The sequence below is a fragment of the Amblyomma maculatum genome, chromosome 11 (assembly GCF_055883805.1).
Source record: "Amblyomma maculatum isolate TAMU_Amacu chromosome 11, ASM5588380v1, whole genome shotgun sequence".
In the NCBI taxonomy this organism is placed as follows: domain Eukaryota; kingdom Metazoa; phylum Arthropoda; class Arachnida; order Ixodida; family Ixodidae; genus Amblyomma; species Amblyomma maculatum.
The window spans coordinates 24,952,074-24,973,901 of record NC_139354.1 but is presented as its reverse complement, the minus strand read 5'-3'; the positions used below and the strand labels follow the sequence as shown (position 1 = coordinate 24,973,901).

At 42.9% G+C, this 21,828-nt stretch overlaps 1 protein-coding gene across 2 annotated transcripts in view; it reads right to left on the bottom strand.

Annotated features, from left to right (window-relative positions):
- Klp98A (kinesin-like protein 98A) overlaps nucleotides 1-21,828 on the bottom strand; it is a 50,099-nt gene that overhangs the window by 6,271 nt on the left and 22,000 nt on the right. For both annotated transcript variants that reach the window (XM_084585066.1, XM_084585067.1), the window contains 20 exons: nucleotides 21,496-21,540; nucleotides 21,316-21,375; nucleotides 20,582-20,704; nucleotides 20,401-20,452; nucleotides 19,563-19,700; nucleotides 18,290-18,378; nucleotides 15,434-15,519; nucleotides 14,379-14,423; nucleotides 13,298-13,472; nucleotides 12,243-12,335; nucleotides 11,846-11,953; nucleotides 10,937-11,110; nucleotides 9,411-10,029; nucleotides 9,066-9,184; nucleotides 8,162-8,298; nucleotides 7,369-7,555; nucleotides 6,741-6,889; nucleotides 2,510-2,587; nucleotides 1,755-1,803; nucleotides 256-384 (listed from right to left, as the gene is read on the bottom strand). In XM_084585066.1, coding sequence (XP_084441192.1) covers nucleotides 256-384; nucleotides 1,755-1,803; nucleotides 2,510-2,587; nucleotides 6,741-6,889; nucleotides 7,369-7,555; nucleotides 8,162-8,298; nucleotides 9,066-9,184; nucleotides 9,411-10,029; nucleotides 10,937-11,110; nucleotides 11,846-11,953; nucleotides 12,243-12,335; nucleotides 13,298-13,472; nucleotides 14,379-14,423; nucleotides 15,434-15,519; nucleotides 18,290-18,378; nucleotides 19,563-19,700; nucleotides 20,401-20,452; nucleotides 20,582-20,704; nucleotides 21,316-21,375; nucleotides 21,496-21,540 — 2,655 coding nt within the window. The remainder of the gene's footprint in view (nucleotides 1-255; nucleotides 385-1,754; nucleotides 1,804-2,509; nucleotides 2,588-6,740; nucleotides 6,890-7,368; nucleotides 7,556-8,161; nucleotides 8,299-9,065; nucleotides 9,185-9,410; nucleotides 10,030-10,936; nucleotides 11,111-11,845; nucleotides 11,954-12,242; nucleotides 12,336-13,297; nucleotides 13,473-14,378; nucleotides 14,424-15,433; nucleotides 15,520-18,289; nucleotides 18,379-19,562; nucleotides 19,701-20,400; nucleotides 20,453-20,581; nucleotides 20,705-21,315; nucleotides 21,376-21,495; nucleotides 21,541-21,828) is intronic.

Here is a 21,828-nt window from a genome sequence, read left to right as displayed (position 1 = left end):
CCCATCCTCTACAAGGTCAACACCTCACATGACCTCAAGACAGTACCACTAGACTGGCTCCAGTTCTATGCCTGGTGGCAAAAATCGTGAATCCTCACTCTCTTTTTTCCCCATATTATCATGCGTATAAGAAAGCTCCACTGAGTGCTTCATTTTATTCATCCAGTTAAAACGACAATTTATTTGCATATTCTTAGGTTTCTTTTGACAGCAGCCTATGGAAGGTTGTGTGCAGAGATTCTGCTTAACACTCACCTTGACTTCATACTCAATGTGAGCATTGGAGCCACTTCCTCGCAGCGTGTAGGAGGGAATGGATATCCGAATGGGGCACTCCTCCGTTCCATGCTCAAACGACAGGTATGGATGCGTCGGGAGGATGGGCTGAGAAGAGAAAAGGCATGTCATCGAACAACAGGAACGTATGTTGAATCATCAACTAAACTTGCACACTACCGGAGTGTTTATTACTTTCCCACGTTAGTGGGGTGGCAAAAAAGGCCCCATTTTCCAGAAAATTGGTTGTCGGCTAAAGATCACGCGATTGCTTGTAAAGCCATATCTCATTACTACAAACATTATATTAAGAAATTTTTCAAATCAACGAATTTTTTTCGTTATCGAGATTTGACTGATTGGCAGGTGACATGGCCGCGAGCAGAGTTTTTTGCTTTCTTTTACATTTAGCATGGCATGACACACGTGCTTTGATTTCATCTGGGCTTAGCTGCACGTGCCAGCGATAAAGCACGTCCTGTTGCAATTAATCCTGAACTTAAAATTGCCCATGCGAAAAACAAAAATGGCAAGTGGCAACTATAATTATTTTATTTTTTTAATCAGACCTGCTTTGAAATACTGAATTCGACAGTCGGGGTTAAAAACTCTTAGTTCCACGCGATTACACAAAAAATACCAGATTTAGGCGTTTTCCAGAAACGTGTGCTAACAAACATTCTGCCATATTATTTTTTTAATTAACTGACATTATAGACATCAGTAGGAATGCCAAAATGATGTAAAAATGATTAATTTACTTCATTCGCACAAATATAATGCAAGCGGCGAGTCTGACACCTCAGAAGAGTTTTAAAAGCAATATTGTTATGGTTATAATGCATTCTCTATATACTGAGACTAACTATAGACGTGGCCTCTCCCCACCAAAGAAAACAAAAACATGGTTCGCACATCAAAATACAAAATAAAAAGGATGCGTTGATCTTATCTGAAATGTACCACCATGCTTCTTGGATAATTTCAGCTGCCCAGCCTTGTGCCTTCTTGCCCCAGCTTAGCTCTCACTAAACTTTCTCTTTCCCGGCAACTCACTTTGTCATATTTCTGCACCCAAAGTCACCTTCACTGCACATGATTGCCACATTCTTTGAACCAAGACCACTGTAAAGCTGACTTCTCCTACGTACTCTTAAGCCTACCAGTGAAGGTTGACTTTTAGCTGCCCTGATGATGTTCTCGAATCACGCGAGGTGTGCTGTGAAGCATTCACCGACGCCTGCCGCGAAAGGCTGCAGATCGGAATTTCAAATTTTCCACCTCAGAAAGTAACAAGCTTTGTCGTGCCTTGCAATTTATACAGCAATCAGTGCAGTTAAGCGTGTATCAAAAAATAAAATTAGCACAAAAGAAGCCAGTTTGCAAAATCAATAATAAAAGAAAAACTGCAATTCCAATGTAGAATGATATAAATAAAAGTTGCTCGCATGATGGCTCGAACAGGATGTTCCACTCACCAGAGATCGAGATGTGATGTTTTGTCTTCTCCCGGGAAGTACGGAAGGACTGTTGTTGTTGGCAGGAAACAAGAACGCACTGGTTAGCGAAACACACCAATGCCTTTCCATTTGCTTCAGAAAACCAGTAAGAACCTTATTAGAAAAACAGTGCGGGCTTCATTCAATTTTACAGTTATTCCGTTTCTCTCCACTGAACTCGAAAAGGCCTTTGTAACTGCAGCTGCAAAATATTCTCTTTATAACTTTCTTTTTTTTTTTTTTCGAACATTATTTTGATAGCATTACGTCATAAAATTTACAATGATACAAGTTCCTCTACCGTCCTTTTCTTTAGAAGCAACAATGATAATTGCTTCTCAGGAAAAAGACGGCAGAGGAACTCCCTCACTCCACGACAACAACTGCCAAGGGATAAAGGAGTGGATACCAGGAAGATGCAGAGAAAGAGAGTTGCTGTAGTGGAGGGCTATGGATTAACTGAACGACCTGAGATTCTTTACTGCAACAAACAATGCACAGAAAAAGGCCATCTTTAGCATTTTGATGGAGACGAAATGCATGCACCGTGGCCGAGAGATCCAAGAAATACTACGTTAAAGACTTGAGGACAACGAAAGTAAGGACATGAGGTACAAAGCCACAGGTGTGTTTAAATTTTATGACGCTTTTTCAAAGGCTAAGACACACGCACACAAAAGAAAGTAAACCATGAAAAAAAAAAATATATATAAGTAAGTAATTTAAAAACATACCCATCACAAGGTGGCGTATTCAGGCCAGAATTGCGTCTCTTCATATTTTCAGCCTTTTCTTTGATCAGCTCCAGCAGTCTGGAAAAAAAAAAAGGGTGTAAATAGAGCAAGTTAAAGCACCCTTAATCTTCATCTTCAAATGTCAAGAGTAGTGAGGACCTTTTCCTGCCATAGATTCAGAACTTTGGGCACGTCGTAACTTCTCAAATGAGTGGCCAAGCCTCGGGACATGAAGAGGATTGGTCTAAGCTATACAGTCGAACCTCGATATATCGAACAGCGCGGTGATTGCAAAATAGTTCGATATAGCCGGAATTCGATATACAAAATCACGTAGACAACGCGTCAAAAACTAGTACAAATCAATCAATGAACCAATCGTGGCACAGTGGCGCAATAAATACTCACTTGAAGTTTCAAACAAAGTATTTATTCCTTTGGCTTAAAGTACTGTAGCAGTGTAGCTTGCTTCAAATTGGCAACTGCGTGCTTAACCACGGCGTCCTCAACGTAGTCTAAACGGTCCACAAGCGATAGTCCAGCGCCTTCTATTGCGCCGCAGTAGCGGCGTACAAGGTCCAAAGCAGCTACAGCCTCAGTTGCAGTCGGGAGCGGGGCAGCGCTTACGGGATCAACCTCGGCAGCGTCTTCGTTTGGCCGCTCAGCAGTAACTTCCGCCGCAATCTCTACATCTGTCAACTCCGCCACTGTTCCGCTGCTGTCATCACCGCCAACGAAGTCATCAATGCACATGCTGTGTGGCTCAGCACCGACAAATGTCAGGGTCGTCCGCTTCTTCGCGTTTGCAGCCATCACAACACCAACCACGCCGTGACAGGCCTAGGCCACCTAGGCTGCCTAGGCCACACACGATAACAACGACTGGCGCAGCACAAGTGGCGGCGCCGAGACGCGGTTAGTCGTTGACAAACTAAATCAGGCTAGCCACCCTAGCCCGGCCAAGCCGCCGCGTGCATACGCCGCTGCGTTCAAATGGCGCCCTCGGCGTGACCGATGTATGCAGCGATAGTGCGCAGCAGTCAGGAACGCCCATCGCGCCGCCGCTATCTTCGAGGGCGTTGAGGAAAAGCTCGCCTCCTGTCAACAGAGTGCACATGGTTTGGGGTGGCGGAGTTCGATTTATCCATTTGGCAACCGACGTCGTTCGAAATAAAAAATTTAAAATGCATGCGATTTTCCGCGTGATATAGAAAGTGTTCGATATAATCAATAATTCGATATATCCGTGTTCGATATATCGAGGTTCGACTGTAGATTACACATTATCAATACCCATGTCTCATTAATGACGCCATGATTATACTGCTGGCAATAGATAATCCAAACTTGACGATGGCTGAAGATTTGTTCAAATTATGCAGAGTTAGAATTACATACGGGAGCCCCTTTTTCATGTACTTCAGATGTCAGTTTAGATAAACCAGGCGTTCGAACTAATCAAGTTAAAATAAGTGACAATCCAGTGAACAAGTGAAAGGGCGATTAAACCTAAAGAACAAGAGAAAAGAGAGAGTGCTTATAAAAGACAACACATACCGTATTTACTCGAATCTAACGCGCACCTTTTTTCCGATATATCGTGTCCAAAAATTGGGTGCGCGTTAGAATCGAGTACGACCCTAAATCTCCGACATCATATCGCCATCGGCATTTCAAAATGGCCGCCTGGTATGCACTTCGAGCCTACTAGCTGGTCTAGCTGTCTATGCCTAGCTGCAGTAGCGTCCTTCGTGTGCTTTGGTACATGTGCTTTGGTTAGCCTACCCGTTTTCTGCGATTGACCGACCAGTATGGACGTGCCGAAGATTCGTCGAGTTCATCATGATGCCGCATTTAAAAGGAAAGTCATCGTGTGTGCAGAGACGGACGGAAATCGGGCCGCATCACGCGCATTCGGAGTTCCGGAGACATGCGTGCGGGACTGGCGCAAGCAGAAGGAAAAGATTTTCGGCAGCAAGGCTACACGAAAAGGTTTCAGTGGACCGAAGCAGGGCCGGTTCACCGAAATAGAAGAGCGGCTCGCAGAATATGTTTTAGAGCAGCTAGCGGCGCAGCGGCCAGTGACGACGGACCTGCTCAAAGTCCGGGCGATGCAGCTAGCCCTACAAACAGGGCTAACGCGGAGCGACTTTAAAGCGAGCAGGTGCTGGCTGTCTAATTTTATGAAGAGAAAAGGCTTTTCTCTTCGAAGGCGGACAGGGATATGCCAGAAGTTACCTAAAGAGTACGAAGAAAAGCTGCACAGTTTTCAGCGGTTCGTTCTAAGTTTGCGCCGCAAGTACGGCTACCACCTCGGCCAGATTGGAAATGCCGATCAGACACCGCTGTGCCACCACAACCGTTGAAAAGAAGGGGGCGAAGCAAGTGCGCGTGTTGTCTTCCGGCCACGAAAAAACACGCGTCACCGCAATGCTTTGCTGCACCGCGGATGGACACAAGCTGCCCCCGTATCTCATATTCAGGCGCAAGACGCTCCCGAAAGGAATCGTGTTTCCGAGTGGCGTGATTGTGCGCGCCAATAAAAAAGGTTGGATGACAACGGACTTGGTCGCCGACTGGATCGATAACGTCTGGCGCAAGAGACCCGGCAACAGTTTGGGCCTGCGTGCGATGCTTGTGCTCGACGCTTTCAAGTGCCATCTTGACCAACGCATCAAGGACAAGCTCGCTGCGTGCAACACCGACCTTGTCGTGATACCAGATGGCATGACATCGCAGCTCCAGCCGCTCGATGTTTGCTTGAACAAGCCAGTGAAAGATAGGATTCGGGCGCTCTACACCGAATGGCTTGTGAGTGGCTGCCATGAATTCACTCCCAGCAACAGAATGAAGCGTGCCTCGCTGCAAGAGTTCACTGGATGGGCGAAAGATGCGTGGTGCACGATACCGTCTGCCATGGTCATCAAGGCCTTTAAAAAATGTGGCATATCGAATGCCATGGACGGCACCGAGGATGAGATGCTTTGGTCCGTCAGCAGTGACAAGGAGTTGTCTGACAGCGACGACGAGTGAACCTTGTGCCGGCATAGTGACAATCTTGGCAAGATAAGCCGTTTCCTTTTGTGTGTGTGTTTTTTAGTGCACCGAGATTAAATCTTTGCTTTTCCAAACGAGACGAAGTTGTATTGCTGTATGAAAGCGTTAGGTGCGCGGTACTCTTTTTCGCGGAGAACGGGTGCGCGTTACAATCGGAGCTTTTTTTTTTTCGGGGGTGGGGGTCACGAAAAACGGGTGCGCGTTACAATCGAGGGCGCGTTAGATTCGAGTAAATACGGTATAGCAAAACTCAAGCCAGGCATTGCTATGCGGTGAAGGTACTCTCAGAAGTAAATGACCTTATGGAGCACGAAAAAAAAAAAGAAAGAAAAGCGGACAGCAGGGTCTTTGTTCAGGTCCACTTGCCGATCATTTGCTAATTACTTGCTGATCCACACACTGACCTACTTGTTGATCCAATAAATTATCCATTTACTACTTCCCCAATCACTGACTCATTCACAGACTCAAGTCTGCCTGCTGCAGTATGAAAAAATTAATCAATTTAATATAGGCTAAGTTTTTCTGACGACTACAGCTTTCTTTCTGGCTTACATTAGTGCAGCACACTATCAGGACAAAGAAAGAAAGATTTAGTCCATTTTATGTCATAAAGCTGAGTGGCCGCAGCCAAGGAAACTGCGTGACACCTAAAGGAATCTGACCAATAGCCATTTCCTTAAAGACATATATAACCGCTTGACATGGAGTGCGCATTCGCAAAAATTAGCAAGAAGGGCTCGCTGACTTTTAAGCGCGAGTAAAAGTGTATTATGTATTTGCCTCTGGTGTTCATGATGAGATAACTCATAATGTAGCAATTTGAAGAATTTATATACTGTACTCGCAAGATATTTCAGGGCCAAAGCAATTTGAAGGTTGCTTAGCTATCATTACCCACTGATAACGCAATGGATGTTTTGACTGAGTTCATTCACATACCATGAGAAGTGAAGTGATAGTTTAAAATGTCTTGTCTTTTTTTTTTTTGTTGCCGCTAAAACCAGCTATACGTTCAAATTTGGAATAGCAAGTACATTTCCATGCGTTCGTGATTTTAGACCGACTTGGCATGGATGGAAGTTATGAAAACGAAAACATTCTAAGCACGGTGAGAGGAGCTAGCAATTTTAAGAATTTTAACGCGCAACATGTTGGACGGTAGGTAACTCACTCTTCCTGGTGCTTGATTTCCATCTGCCTGAGCTGCTTGAGGTAGATGTTGTCATTCTCGGTCTCCTCACACTCAGACTGGAAGGCCTTCCGCCTCGCCTCCAGCTCTCTCTCAACAATCAGGTACTTCTCTTCAAGGCCATGCAAGTCCTGGAAATTAAAGCACACTTGATACATGAAAAAGAGAACAAAAGTAAAACAATGCAAAAGGCATATACTGCACCAACTTTATCTGCCTAGGGCGACTACCTCAAAAAAAGTTAACTACAAAAACTTTGCCTCTTTTTTGTGCATTCCATATGATCAATGACTCTACTTTTTCCATATACATGCAGAGAGGCTGCGTTCAGTACCTTTGAACTGGTGTTGAAGGTTGACAGCAAACAGACAGTTGATTGACTTCAGAGATTTACAAACGATAAAAATTGACACTGCAGTTCACTAATAAAAATTTTCAGAGTTGACGACACATCCATTCAATTTTTGGCCCTTTATAGCTTATGAAAGCTGCAACTTGTCCCCAACATGAAAATTGAAAGAGGCAATGCAATGGGCACGAATCTTGTCGTTTAATTTATACAAATTAATTAAAAATTTAACAGCTAACCGAGGCAAGACATTCTGCTCACCCAACTGCTGTGGTGCAGCTTGTTGGACATGGGAGAGGACGTCAGTGGGGCCAGGTTGTCACAGCGGGAGAGAAGGAAGGACTCATTGTGCCCTCCAGTGGGGGAGGATAGCTGACTCCCATTGCTGAGTGCGTCCAGGATGTGGTGGTCGTTGCCGTTGCTGTACTGGGCCAGTTCTTCTTCAACCCTGAGAGGACGTAATCCTCATTTACTAACAAGGTTAAGAAAAATCGATAAAAGAAAGAAAGGTGGCATTTATCTGCGGAACATCCCACTTGACTCTCCGCAAACATTCTTTGGCAAAAGGTGGACGCTACTTGATAGCGGCAAAAAAAAAAAAAGAATATCAATTACAACTGCGGGAGCGCCGTGTCCAAGTTATTCGCACTAGATCAAACAGGCTTTGGCGCACTTTTGTTCCAACAAATTGATAAACTATTGCAAATGAAGGGACAAGGTGTACTAGTACTAATAGTATTCAGTACTATATACAATGCATATATGGGACTAGGTAGATAATTACTGGTGCTAGATAGACAGCATTAGTGCCAGAGAGTTAGCACTAGCTAGCATTAGTACTTTCTATCTGGTACAAGCAGAACTGTCAGTTGGTGCTGGTACGTATTATAACTTGCCCATTCACCTATCTATAATGGTATGAATGCCACACTGAGAAGAAGTGTTTTGTTATTAGGTTACTGTCCCTTCATCCCGCACGACCACTTCCAGCATTCATTACAAGAGAAGCAATGCAGCATTTCTATTCGCATCTGTCAGCAGATGACTGACTGACCGCTGTCGCTGTTCCTTGAGCGTGTCCAGTATGTCTTCCTCCTGCTGGGCAAGGAAGGCCATCTTGTCGTCCAAGCTGTTCAGCGACGTCTTCAGTTCCTTCTGCTCCACATCAGCATCTGCTTTGCGGTCTTGCACCTGCATGCAACAAAAAAAGAAGCTTTTCTGAGCACAACCAAACACTCCGTCTGCACCGCCAAACCTATGGTCATTGGTTGCTAAGCCTAATCAGGCGCAACAGCAAATAAAAACAAAGAACAGCAAAAGCTGACGGTAGATACTAGTTTGCATAAAACATTAATCTGACGACAAGCAATGAAAAAGAAAAAAAAGTAAGCTATGGTGCAGCTTGTCTCAAGCACCCTCCTTTCCAGACCTCAAATAATGTGATGGAGTTTTCTGCTACAGTTTACATTTGCAAGAATGCCAAGCAACATAAATGAAAACAGTCAAGTTCTTTGTTTTTCCATCCTTCACTGTTTCTTTACTTTTCTTGTGGAGAGGCGGAAGCGATCGTTAGATTGTTCCACCAAGAAAAATGTTTTGCCTTCGGAGAGCTGCAATAAGAGTGACCACCTTCAAGTTGATGCTCACTGCACTATTAATAAGTTCAGCTAAATTAAAAAAGTAGTTTATTCACTAGAATTTTATTCGTTAATTTTTTTTGACCAGCAGTCATTGAAAATGGAGACCTTTAAGACTAGATTCAAAACAAAATCAATATGCAAAAGTCTGATTCATACATTATTTTTTTTTAACTAGCAGTAATTGAAAATGGAGGCTCTTAAGACAGATTCAAAACAAAATCAATACCAAAAGACTTAAGTTCTTTGCAATCGGTCAAAAGACGAAATGAGAGGAGTGAGAACGTTATTTAGAAAACAAATTCAAGGATGTGCGATCACCTTTAGCAGCTGCTGTTCAAGGTTTTCCTTCTCAGTGACAATCCCCTTGACCTTGGTGTCACACTGGTTCACAGAACTCTCAATGTCGGCCACATCTTGCTCCTTTTCCGAGATGCAGCCTGACAGAAGAAATATAAACACATCAAGGAAGCGAAACTTGACCAACGGCGAACACAGCTTGAACTGAGCTGTAAGAGCAAATGCCAAGCAATATCAACAAGAACAGTTAAGTTCTTTGTTTATCCAGCCTTGGAAGAAAAAAAAAAAAAAACAATACAACCAAACAAACAAACAGTTTTTTGTTCATCTATCGTTAAAAAAAAAAGTAAGGAGAAAGAAGCTCACCTTCTAGCTTGTCCAAATCCTCCACCATGGATTCAAGCAGCGGAAGCAGCGAGTCCAGCGTGTCGAGGTTGTGTCGCCAGCCGACTTCAACGTCGTCTTCTTTGCGGCCCAACGCCTGCTCTTCTTCTTGGAGTTTGCGAACCTCTTCGCCGACGAAGGCCAGCCTCCCTTTTACGAGTGTGCTCACCTCCTCATTGTCCGAGTCATCCGACGAGACCTTGTCGCCGCTGCCGTTTTCGTCGGAAGGTGCTCCGCCGGACGCTTCTTCGCCGCGGCCCTTCCTGTTGCTGCGTCCATCGCCAGACCCGTCCTCGTCGGGTGACCCGTCATCGGCGAAGCTTTGCAGCAGCTTCTGCTTCTCTGCCAGCGCTTCGATTTGGCCTGCGATGCTCTGTCTCTCCTCGTGGATTTCGGCGAGCTGGGCGTGCTTCCGGTCGGCCAGTTGCTGACGGATACTCTCAACGATGTTCTCCAGGTCTGCCGTGTTCTTCGGCAGCGGAAGGTCGTCACGGGCGCCGGAGATGAGAGACAGGAGAGAGCGCCAGTTTTCCGAAGCTTGGGTCGTTGACAGGTCGAGTTCACTCCTCAGAAGGCGTATCTCATCTTGAATGAGATTTGTCTGCAAAACACAAGGAAAAAAATAATATTACAATGCGGCTTTTACACTGAAACATGCCGATATAAAAAATTAAACACAGGTACATATAGTGGAGAGAAAGGGCTCTTTTATCGACAGATATGATAACATGTAATAACGTGGTAAAATAAACAACAAACTCGGTGTTAAGAGACAATACTATGAAGGTATAAAACTATTCGTTTTTGACTGCCCGCTTCATCTAATTAAGTGAAACTGTAAAGCTAAAGTATTATTCTCTTAACCATGTACTGGTGCAATGTAAGACCACGCAGTCAAAGCAACGAGTTTATCTATCTAAAAACTGTAGAAATAATTATGCAAAGTTTGCATTTGTAAAATCAGGTATCAGTCTCTTTGCATAGATGTCTAGTTACCAATACGGCTATCCTGCACTAACTCAGATGACAGCATGAACAATTTCGCAACACTTCCTGTAAGTCCTAGTAGGTTTTCACAGGGCTCCGCTAGCGTCCCAACAAAGAGAGAGATCCAAATTCGCATGTCTGTTGCGAACAAGGAGAAACCGAAACCGTGATAGCACGCCGCCGCAAACAGTGTGCAGCATGACGGTTGTGGTCAGTTTTCTTTCCTTCCGCAAAATGGTAGCATAGATATTTTTTAATACTTCTTGTGCATCCTAAAAGATGGTAGCATCTTACAGTATGCGCATCTCATCAGAATGGCGCGAAATTTCAAACGCATTATCAGCACGGTACGTGGTATACCCGTGCAACAAAAACACCCTAAGGGTTCAGAACCAAGAGTTCAAAAGGCTTACATGCAGTGCCATGTTTTATCCACATGACGCAGAATTGTTACAGCAAAAAGAAAAGCACCATATAATGTGTTCAAGGAACGATTGTTAACAAGTGCAACCAGTAATCACCTGAGATGAGTACTCGTCTTTTTTCAGCTTGACCTCCTCTTCAACCTTGGCCAGTTCCTGATGCTGCTTGGCGATGGCCTCCTTCAGGTCTTGCTCCTTCATCTCGAGGCTCTTGATTTCGTCGTAGAGGCGAGACTGTTCTGTCTCCAGTTTGCTGAGCACATACACTCTCTCCTGGAAAACATAAAAAAAAGGAAAAAGAAAATATCGCAATGCCAGGGGGTACAAAGAGCACAAGGAAATGCTGACTAAGAGAAAGTACGCCTTACAGTAAACAGCTGAGCTTTCCCCCTTCAAGTAAGGTGACAAAAAAAATAAAGAAAGCAAAGGCTGCACCCATTCTTGCAAAAACTATAAAAACGCTGTCAAAAATGCTCATAAAAGCTTGGTTTTTTTTTTTTTTTTTTTTTTTTTTTTTTTTTTTTTGTAGGCAGGCAGGTGCGACAATAAATGCGCCATTCACCTTATCTATCAGAGTCGGGGGTTTCAGTCCCAGTAATGGTACCCAGAGATTGTATTGCTTTTTTTTTATTTCAATAATAATTTGATTCGTATAGTATCACCGAGTATGATTTGGCAACTAAGAAGATACTCATTTTCACAGCTTTACTGTATAAAAACTTGAGACCAACTAACAATGGTAAAAACTTGAAAAATTTAGTTTAATGCTGGAAATTTAGATGCAGGTTGCTTCTAAACACGTTGGCATCTTAACCCTCTCCCGAAGAAAAGCACCCTCATTCTGTCTGCTCCAAGGGCAACAATTCTATACTCCTTAAAAAAAAAAAAAAAAAAAAAAAAAAAAAAAAAAAAAAAAAAAAAAAAAAAAAAGCGCACATATATGTGATAAGAAAAACAATAAAAAAAAAAAAAAAAAAGGAATTGCATGCCATTCCAATGACAGCCAACCTGTTGGAGCCTGTTCTTGAGCTGCTCAAAGTTCTCCCGAACTTCCTTCTCCTTTGCTGTCAGGTAGCGCAGTTCCTGTTGGAGCTGCACAATCCTCTGTACAGAGCCCTGCAGGAAAGAGGCAAATCAGAGAGGAAGGAAGTGAGAATTCAATGTATGCCTTCACAGATTTCAATAACTACCGCTCCACTGCATCTTGAAAGAATAGGTATAAGCTCGATGCTGACTGGAGCGATTACTACCCAGCCTTCACGCACAACCTGCTTATTAAATAAGTACAGCCAACAGGATTTCAGATTTAGTAAAGACAACTTGTCAACGACGAAGGCAAGCGAATCCGACAAACAATAAAACATCTTGAAAATGGCTAAAATGCTCTTGAAATAAAAAGCCTCACCTGTTCTTCACTGGCCTGCTTCTCCAAGTGTCTCCGCAATTCCTCGGTGACTTTTTCAAGCTTCGTCTGCTCTTCTTCCGCTTTCCTGTGGGCCTAGACGAGGAAGAGAAGAACAGATCATGTTTTGCTGACCAGCGCACGACTCGCTGCAATCACTAAGCACAGAAACCATAAAAGTTCTACGCTAACATTAAACTAAAACAGCTTGAAATAGGGCCGAAAAGAGACACGGTTACACAGATACATAACACTATCATTTTTTAAAAATCACACTGAGCTCAAATGCAGCTCTAAACAACAGTCTTGGATGTAGATGGCTCCCATTAATAATGTGTATGTGGTGCCAAAGCTGTAAAACAACCATGGTTAAAATCAATAAAGAAAACCGAATATTTTGTTTTAACTATGAGTATCACTTAACATGTACATGCAACTAAAAGCCCGAAGCGGGCCCCGAGTATAAATATTGCAGAGGTACGTTTAAGTCTCATTACAAGCAAAAATACTATTGAGAGTTCCGGGCCTAGTTCCGTTATGAGCACATGTTGCATTTTGTCACTTTTTCCGATGTGTACTAGTTTACTTTTACATTACTTTTTTATCGGTGTTTATTTTTTACTTAATGCTTCACCTTTAATATTAGTCTCATCTTCCTTTTACTTTCCTTCAACGTCCTCCAGCATCCTTACGCTAGACAAGGAGACTTATAGACATGTTTGAGGAACTCGACGTAGAGTAATGGTTAGCGAACTCGGCTGGGCCATCGAAAGATGGTGGTTCGAGTCCTGGCGTGGACACAATTTTTTTTCTTATTAATGACTGACAGCTCATGGTGCCGCATTCTGTCCACAGCTCGTGGTCACGCCACTCATGAGGCAAAAAATGTCTTTGCATTAAAAGCATAACCTGACTAACCATATGGGAACAGCTATGCAAGAGTAGCTATCCGACAATAGCTATGAGAGATTAACTACGCAAAAACAGTTATGAGAGAATAGCTATGTGAAAGTCCACTTCAAAAAAAAATGTGGAGCGTTCTATGGGGTGCCCCTCACCTCGTCAGCCATTCTCTTGAGCTCCTCGGTCTTCTCCTGCAGCTGCCTGAGCTCCTCCCGCTTTTGGGAGAGCTGAGCCTCGACCGCTTCCTGCTCTTTGCTCAGTGGGGCAATGACGGCGCCATTGAGCTGCTCCTCGGGGTTGCTCGACTGCTTCTCGAGCAGCTTGCGCATGCTGTACACACACAATGATTCACCCACAAGACGAGGTGATATGAAAGTCACCACGACAAGGTATGCAAGATCTGAAGGGCTACTGTCTAGCATGAATGATATTCAGAATTACTGCCAAGAGACATAATGGATGTTAAAGAGCAAAAAGACGAGCACTTTGAAGAAAGACCACACACGATGAGCGCTTGCTGTGAGTGGCCTTCCTTCAATGTGCTCGTCTTTTTGCTCTTTAGCATCCATTATGAATCCCTACCAACAAGCCCAACTTTCTGCCCTCAGCTAAGAGACCCCTATTAACCGATCTGGCACCAGGAAAAGTGCAGCACAAAATATTTACTCATGGGCAAATTTCTGCCAATGCCAATCTGGCATATATGAAATTGATAAATAAGCCCATATCATTTAAGAAGTGAAACGTCTTCTCCAAGCTTTTCTTATTTTTACAATGAGCCGAATGCCTACTTTGATGAGAGCCGAGAATGTCTTTTGTAAAGACTAGTACAAAACTTGCTCACTGCGCGATACACCTGCATAACTGCTGTTCTTAAGCCATTTCTAAGCTGAATGCAGCCTTGCTGCATGCCAAAGAAGTCGCTTGAACCATCACGTGTGACAGAATGTGCCCTCAGCTATGTGCACAAACAGCAGTTTGCTGCAATGACACAGACTTTGGACCATGTTTAGGTAAAAGCGATCACAGAAAGTCCACAATCACAGAAAACAACATTCATAGATACTTAAGAATGTCGCCTCTGACATCCCAGAGTGGTGTACGTGCAGCAGTACGCTACACACATCCTTCACCTCGTGCCGCTTAATACAGCTTATTTTATGACAAAGCACTGTTCCAGGAAACCATTTGTGTTTGCTGGGGATAATAAACTTTGAGAGCTGGAGATTACCTCACCTCAAGTCCATGAACCTTTCACCTCCATCTTCGTGGGACTCAAACCTGAACATTGGGCAAAAAGGTGCAACCGAGTTAATAAGACCAAGGACAATGTACTTTGCTGCATCCTACGAAATCTTTTGGTGTTCACATTCTGATTGACTGAGCAATTGGAAGCACTGCACAACAACCAGCAAGGACTATAAATAAGTAGGTAAATAAATAAATAAATAAATAAATAAATAAATAAATAAATAAATAAATAAATAAATAAATAAGATTATAGCATAGGAAAGGCACAGTATCTGTAACACATCTCCACTTCGTGAAGATCACTGCATCACAAGGGAAGGAAGAAAGGTGGGAGTGAAAGGGAGAAAAAGGTGCAGTAGTGGAGGGTGCCGGAGTAATTGACCGATTGGGGATCTTTAAGTTGTTGCGACTGAAGGAAGAAGGAAATGAAAATGCATGGACCTGCTACTGGCTCTGTAGCTAAGCCATCTCCACTGCCTTGTGCAGAGATAAAAAAAAAGAAGAGGGAGAGAAAGATGCTCGTCGCAACAGCTGTCCTCCACCATCGAAACGGTGGTGGGTGCAATGATGGTCTACAACAGACAAAAATATGGTGGCAGGCTAGCCCCAGCCGCAAGCGGCAATGACATGCCAGTCCCAGCCCCGTAGCAGCCACGCCTTTCCCCCAAAAAATATTTAAAATGTGCCAACGTTACACTGCACACTGATGACTTTTGCGTTTCACCTCCATCGAAATGCAGCCATCCCAGGTTTGAACCCACATATTCCAGTCAGTAGACGAGTGTCTTGTCCAATGAGCCATCACGGTGGGTAAAGGACCAACACACGAGTGGAGGTTGGTAATACAGTGAGCATGATTACAAAAAAAGGAACGAGCTGGAACATTTTTACTCATGATTGTGAACAGCTCCAACAGCAAACTGTAAATCAAGGCAATCAGCACACTCATGAGAGAATGTTAACTGGCCTCAAAAGGTCTACTGTCACTCAGACGATCTACTGCCACATTCAAAAAATGAGAGAGAGAGAGAGAGACATACCCATTCCCACAGATGCTTTCCGTAGACTTGGACATGTCGCCCGCCGATCGGCTCAGAAAAGACAAGTGGGACAGGTTCACTAGTGACTGCAAGAAAGAAAAAGAAGCAGATACTTCACCCGTCACAAAGAGTCAATAAATGATCAGCCAAAGCAGATATAACAACACACAGAGGTTGCTGCTAAGCAACCTATAAAGACAAACAGATGCCCCAGCCAAATGAAGTTGCCTACAATCAAAGGGTTAGCTTATTAAAAAAATGGTGCCATTGGGACTATCCAACCCAAAATATAAGCATTGCTTAGAGGATACATACTGTGATACAGTTACATCGGCTGCTTACCCCAATTCTTCTCCTCCCCTTCCCCCCAAGGGTGTGGCAGAGAGATTACAGTTGGTTTAAAGGGGTAGCCTACTGTCGGAGACGACTATAAAAATACTGACATATCTTGGTAGATTTAAAAGCATGATGGCAATAACAAGGGCAGAGCTCGTGCTTTGGGCAAGAGGTTATATTTCAAACTAGCCAGAAAAGTAAGGTCTTAGCGGATGACAAAGCCATGCTACATTCTCTCGTTGTGGGTAACACGGCAGATGACCGAAGCACCTTGAATGAATATACTATATTTCACAACTATGTCATAGCGTCATACAGAAAACTATTTTTGTTCATGTCGAATTAAGGCAGCCTACCTTTCTCTCTCAATAAACTACAGCTAGTTTACCGTACAACCTTAAACTTGCTTTATCCTCTATTAAAACGCTTTCAGAAAGGAAACCACACAATAACATCGCCACTGTACATGCAGCAGCATTATCACTGGATGTGCTGCTAACGACAAAAACAATGAAAGGTATCTGTGATAGATATCACCAGCTTTGTCTTAATGGTTCCGAGCACCGTTTCAAAGAAAATTCTGAGGAGAAAGTTTTAAAACCGCCCCAGTGTTACTGAATAGAGTCACTATACTGGCTACATATCGCATCCTCAATGTGAGCGTTTGCAAGCCACTGTCCACCATTGGTTTGGTTTAAATACAGGGTTTAACATCCCAAAGTGACTCAAGCTATGAAGGATGTCATAGTGGAGGGCTGCTGATCATTTCAACCCCATGGGGCTCCTTATGATCAGTGACACTGCACGGGACACAGGCGTCTTGCTTTCCGCTTCCATCGAAAAGCAGCCGTCGTGGCCGAGATCATCCCCACGTCTTTAGAATCAGCAGTAAAGCTCCCTGACCGCTGAGCTAATGATGCGGAGCCATTTAAATTGTTCAGCTGTATTTCCAAATGCCACAGCAGGGTATCATTCATTAAAACAAAAAGCTTTCTATCTTTCCGAAAAACGAGAGAAAAAGTCGATAAAAAGTCAATAGACTGTCCGTTCAAGATCTGAAAGTGTGCCTCACAGTAACTTATCTGCTTGCAATTTACATGCTGCCTAAACCTTGACAAATGACACTTCACTCACTTGACTCACAGTCAAGCAGCTCGGCATCCTGGCACCCAATGCAAATTCAGGTCCCCCGACAACCACACGAATCGAATGTCTCACACTTGCATGCAGAGGCATTGGAAAGGCCATGTTGCTCAGTAAAAAAAAAAAAAAAGCCCTATTCAGAACAATGGCACTGAAGCACGTGTCATGCAGTGCTGGGGACAGAGATTACAGAGATAAATGGAAATGCACGTTACATGCATGACTCCGTCTTCATGTAAATAAGCCAATAAATGAAGAGATATGTCTGAAGCGAAGGTTTGGCATATAAAATGGCACCAATGATTAGGCGGGGAGAGATAAGATTAAACTGATATGCACGCAGAGTTTGAGAATGCATCCGCAGAAGATCTATTACAAAAATTCAAGAGGTGCAAGTCAGCTACCAGTTCCCGAGGCTGCACTTCACTCAAGAATAAAAATGGAGAGATGAACACAAGGTAGAACTTATTAATGGCAATGCTGTGTCCTGCATAACATTGGACAAAAAAAAAAAGCTATGAAATAAGAAAAGTAGGTTGTCAGTCTACCTTGTCATGCCAAATCTGCAAAATACTCTCTCCCAATGCTCCCTGTAGAAGTGGGATGCAGTGCTCTATGTGGTGATTACAATGAATGTTGGCTGTAAGGCATCATCTGTTCTACCTGCATGCAAGCCTGTAGACCATTTCTGCATGCTTTCAACAGATCGGTGTTAGCTTGTCATCATGACAGTGATGACAAAAAGAAAGCAGAAAGATGGTTTTCTTGATAACACAGAACAAGATACATGGGGCAAGGGGGAAGCCTCAGTTCACTAGTCGACATTTCGAACAAGAAGACTTGCCTTCATCAGGGCTCTGAAGAGACCAAGTCCTCTTGTCAAAACGTTGGCTAGCGGGCTGCGTATTCTCCAATACCCTTGTATATTTTGATTTGTGTTTCCACCAAGAGAAAGGCTTTAAAGAATTACACTGGAGCAGGCTTCTTGGACTTTTGCCTTGATGCAAAGTTTAAACAGAAAAGCTGAAAATTTCCTCTTTGAAAAGTAGCAGGATAAGAAAATGAACACCTATACTAATTCGTCAAGTTAGCTTCTCATGTTTCACCTCGCCATAAAAAAAAAAAAAGGCATCCCTGATTTTTTGTGACACAAAACTGACGACGCATACCTGTGATTGACAGGTGCACATGTCAAGGAACTACTGTGAAATGTCCAATTTCATGTGTTCCATCACTTAAACAAGATACTACATTTACGCAGTCTGTTTTCTAAAAATCATCAACTGTTCTGCCGCAAAATGCTGGAGTGAAGTCGGCCTAGCACTGAGGAAGGGGGGGGGTCTGTTCTACAGCATACACACTGTTCGTGCCTCTCACCCGTCTCTCCTTCTCCTTTCTCAGCTTGTGCACCTCTGCGGGGTCGTTGTAACGGAACACATTCGTCGATCCCAGCAAAACCACACAGCCTGGAAAAGCACGCGCAAAAGCACAACATAGAACACAGCTTACTTAAAAAAAAAAACAAAAAAAAAAAACAACAAACAAAACACACACACACACACACACACACACACACACACACACGCACACACACACACACAAATCCCAGCATTTAACTGCAGCTCAGCAACATCACGTCTCCTGAAGAGTCAACGATTAATTAACGAGAATTGCAGCAACATGAGGTGACACTTAAGCCACAAATTAATAAGATTAGTTTGCCAGGTATTGCTCCCTATCAGCATCGAAATTATCAGGCGTCTGCAGTTCAATCAAGACAAGCACTTGCGATGCCCATTTACATTTAAGAGGATATAGAGGCATAATTAAACTCTGAGGTCCAAGACAATAGCAAAACAAAACAAAAAAATAAAGGATGAAAAGAGAAAGCCAGACACGACCAGCTACTTACATAAACTCAAGTGCACAGACACACACATACAACCGGTGAAAATCCTTCATAAAATCTGATGCAAAGACACATAATAAGCCTAAAATTAAATCTGCTCCTCTGTCACAAATACCGGTAGGAAGCTGTTTATGCAAACTTCCCTTAGCAAGCTGGTCTACCTTGACATACAGAGCTCAACGCTCCAAAGCAACATCAGCCATGAAGGACGGTGTAGTAGAGGGCTCAGGAAATTTCAACCGGTACACAGACACCTTGCGTTTTGAAGCCATCAAAATGCGGCTGCTGCGGCCAAGACCGAACTCGTGTACTCTGCATTCGCAGTTGAGTGCCCTAACCACTGAGAAACCATGGCCGGGTAAAATATTTTTTTTTTCTTCAGCTAACACTATCAAGGGGCACTAACATAATCACCTTTATCAGTGATCAAGAAACGATTTATCTGCACAGCAAGGCAGGAAGATGCGATGCCTGTCAGATGCTTGCTAAGCTGTCCTTTGCTTTGTTGTCTTGTTTTTCCACATCCTCATTGCATTCTGAATTTGTATCTAAATAAGTAACTTATAACACAGCTGTTAAAAATAAATTTTAGTTTAAAGTTCACACCTGTAATCTTGTGTCATCTGTTCTGCATTTTGTTAGCACAACCCTACGCTGTGACCCAAGAAGTGGGAAAAAATTTATTTCCCTGGAATTCGCCATCAGAGACCTCAGAAAGTGTAAACAAAATCAGCAACAAACCTTGGGTGAGCCTAGTAGGCTTGTCTACGGGCATAGTGTTGATACAGCAGTCGGAGTTTGGGTTCGGGTACAGGGTAGCCCCCCCATCCACGAGCTCAATGGAACAGTGCTCGTCTTGAATCCCAAGTCCGGAGAGAACTGAGGCAGTGTTTGAACGATATAACAAACTGTTCACATTTCCGAGGATTCAGTTTATACTCAGCCGGTAATTCAGGCCTCATATACATACAATCGAAATAAGAATGTGCAACTTAATGTGCTCAGTCAAAAGAAGGTCTGAACACAACTCTCGACTATCAGTGTTTTGACATTAAAGCAAGCAATTAATGAGACAGGAGAGCACCTCGATTATAGCCAGTCACAACATCCAGAGATGTGTACTTAAAAAATGCACACACACCTCGTCCAAATTAGAAAAAAAAAAAAAAGAAAAAGAACCTCAAGTGGAAAAAAAAAAAAAAAAAGGAACACACTTTTTTTTTTTGTGAGAAGGAATGCTTTGGCAAGATGAAATTTTTCATGCTGTCTTTCGTGTTACTAATAAACACAAGATTTCAATCTCTTAACAGCAATTCCTTGCTTACCTGATAGGTCACAGACAGAACAGTAATAGTTAAGAACTCGCCACGTTACACACTGCGATGAATTTCATCACGTGCGGACTTGACGTTCTTTCTGCGCAGTGATATGCGCTGTTTGAAGTATGGACCCCATTTGTTTCGATATTAAATCTAGGCTCAGCGTTGCAACACTGCCTTAACCGCTGGTAACAATGATTAAACCAACCGTTTTAGTTTAATAGTATACAGGTGTTTACCGAATTAAAATCGATACATACCAATATCCTGCTTCGTCGTTGCATTTTCCGTGCCAATGAGGGTTTTCCCATCCTGATCACAAGATAATCAGAGAAACAAACATGGCAAAATTAGAATGTTATGTTAGCAACACTGAACAAGACAAAGGCACCAGTGTCTTTCAGAATGCTTCTGCAAGTTTATCGCGAGTAGCGCTCATACCTTTAAGTGGTAAAGGACAACGCCTGTGCTCAGAATGTCATCTCCAAGTCCAATCAGGTGGGGCCGTTCAGAGTCTAAGACGACACCTTGCCCGGACATCCGCAAGCCTAGGGTCTTTTGCTCCTGAAACAAGTAATGACCCAGGTTATCAGAAAACGAAAATCGATTTAGTCCTCAAGCCCCTATGCAGGCACAAAATGTTTTCATATGCATGCGACATAACTCAGAAGCATATAAGATGATTGCATAGACTGTTTTGAACAACGAAGATAAGGCTGAGCCTCTAGACAATGTTCATCGCTCTTCGTGCGGATATCAGATGCATTTGTTTTATGAGGAACGTGTATCACACTAGGGCATTTGTAATTGAGATAAACATAGCCTTCTACATAATTCAGCACATATAACTGATGACAGCAGTCTTGGGTGACATTCATTATGACAGAAGCTATCGGCAATACAAGTGTGCAACGTGACAAAAAATATGCTTATGATGTTTTAAATATGTTTAACAGTCAGATGTAGTGCATCACATTTGATGCACTGCGTGACATATAAGCATTTCGCATTTACGCACATCACTGATGTAAACTTCCCCACATTTCTAATGCAAGTTCAGATCCTTTTTTTTTTTTTCGAGCCATGTAAATGTTGAATTCTAAATGTGAAATTTGATCACTCTATGTCTCTAAAAGATAAGGTGCCTAAACAGTCGCAATGTAATATTGGCATACCTTTAGGATTTTGTGTGTTTCTTTCCACTTCTCTGTCCACTCCTCGGTTAAAAACTTCACCTGAAAAATTCAAAACAAAACATACAAAAGTAAGTGACAAGAAACTTTTTTTTTTTTCATACTTTTAAAGCTGCCTTATCTGTTTGGATTTACATCAGTGAGGATAAAATCAGGGCTTACTCTGGCTTCATTCTCCTGTAGCTTCTCCATGACTTGCGTACTGCTCTAAAAAGAAAAAGGAAAAATAAAAAGAAATTGGGAGCAATTCTGACTCATTTTTTTTATCACATACAACTATACTGTAGAACACACTACCAGTACATGTTTCAGCTGCCGACGACACTTCTCTAGTTCTGCCGATGCAGTACTTACGGGTTCCAATTGTGAAATTGTATTGTTTTGGTTTGTTGCATTTATGTATTTTTCTTTTTTCTTCTTTTTATGTGCCTAGCATTCTGCTGGCGAAAAATCAGTGTTAGGTCTGCTTACCTCCCTGTTCACAGCTTATAGGCG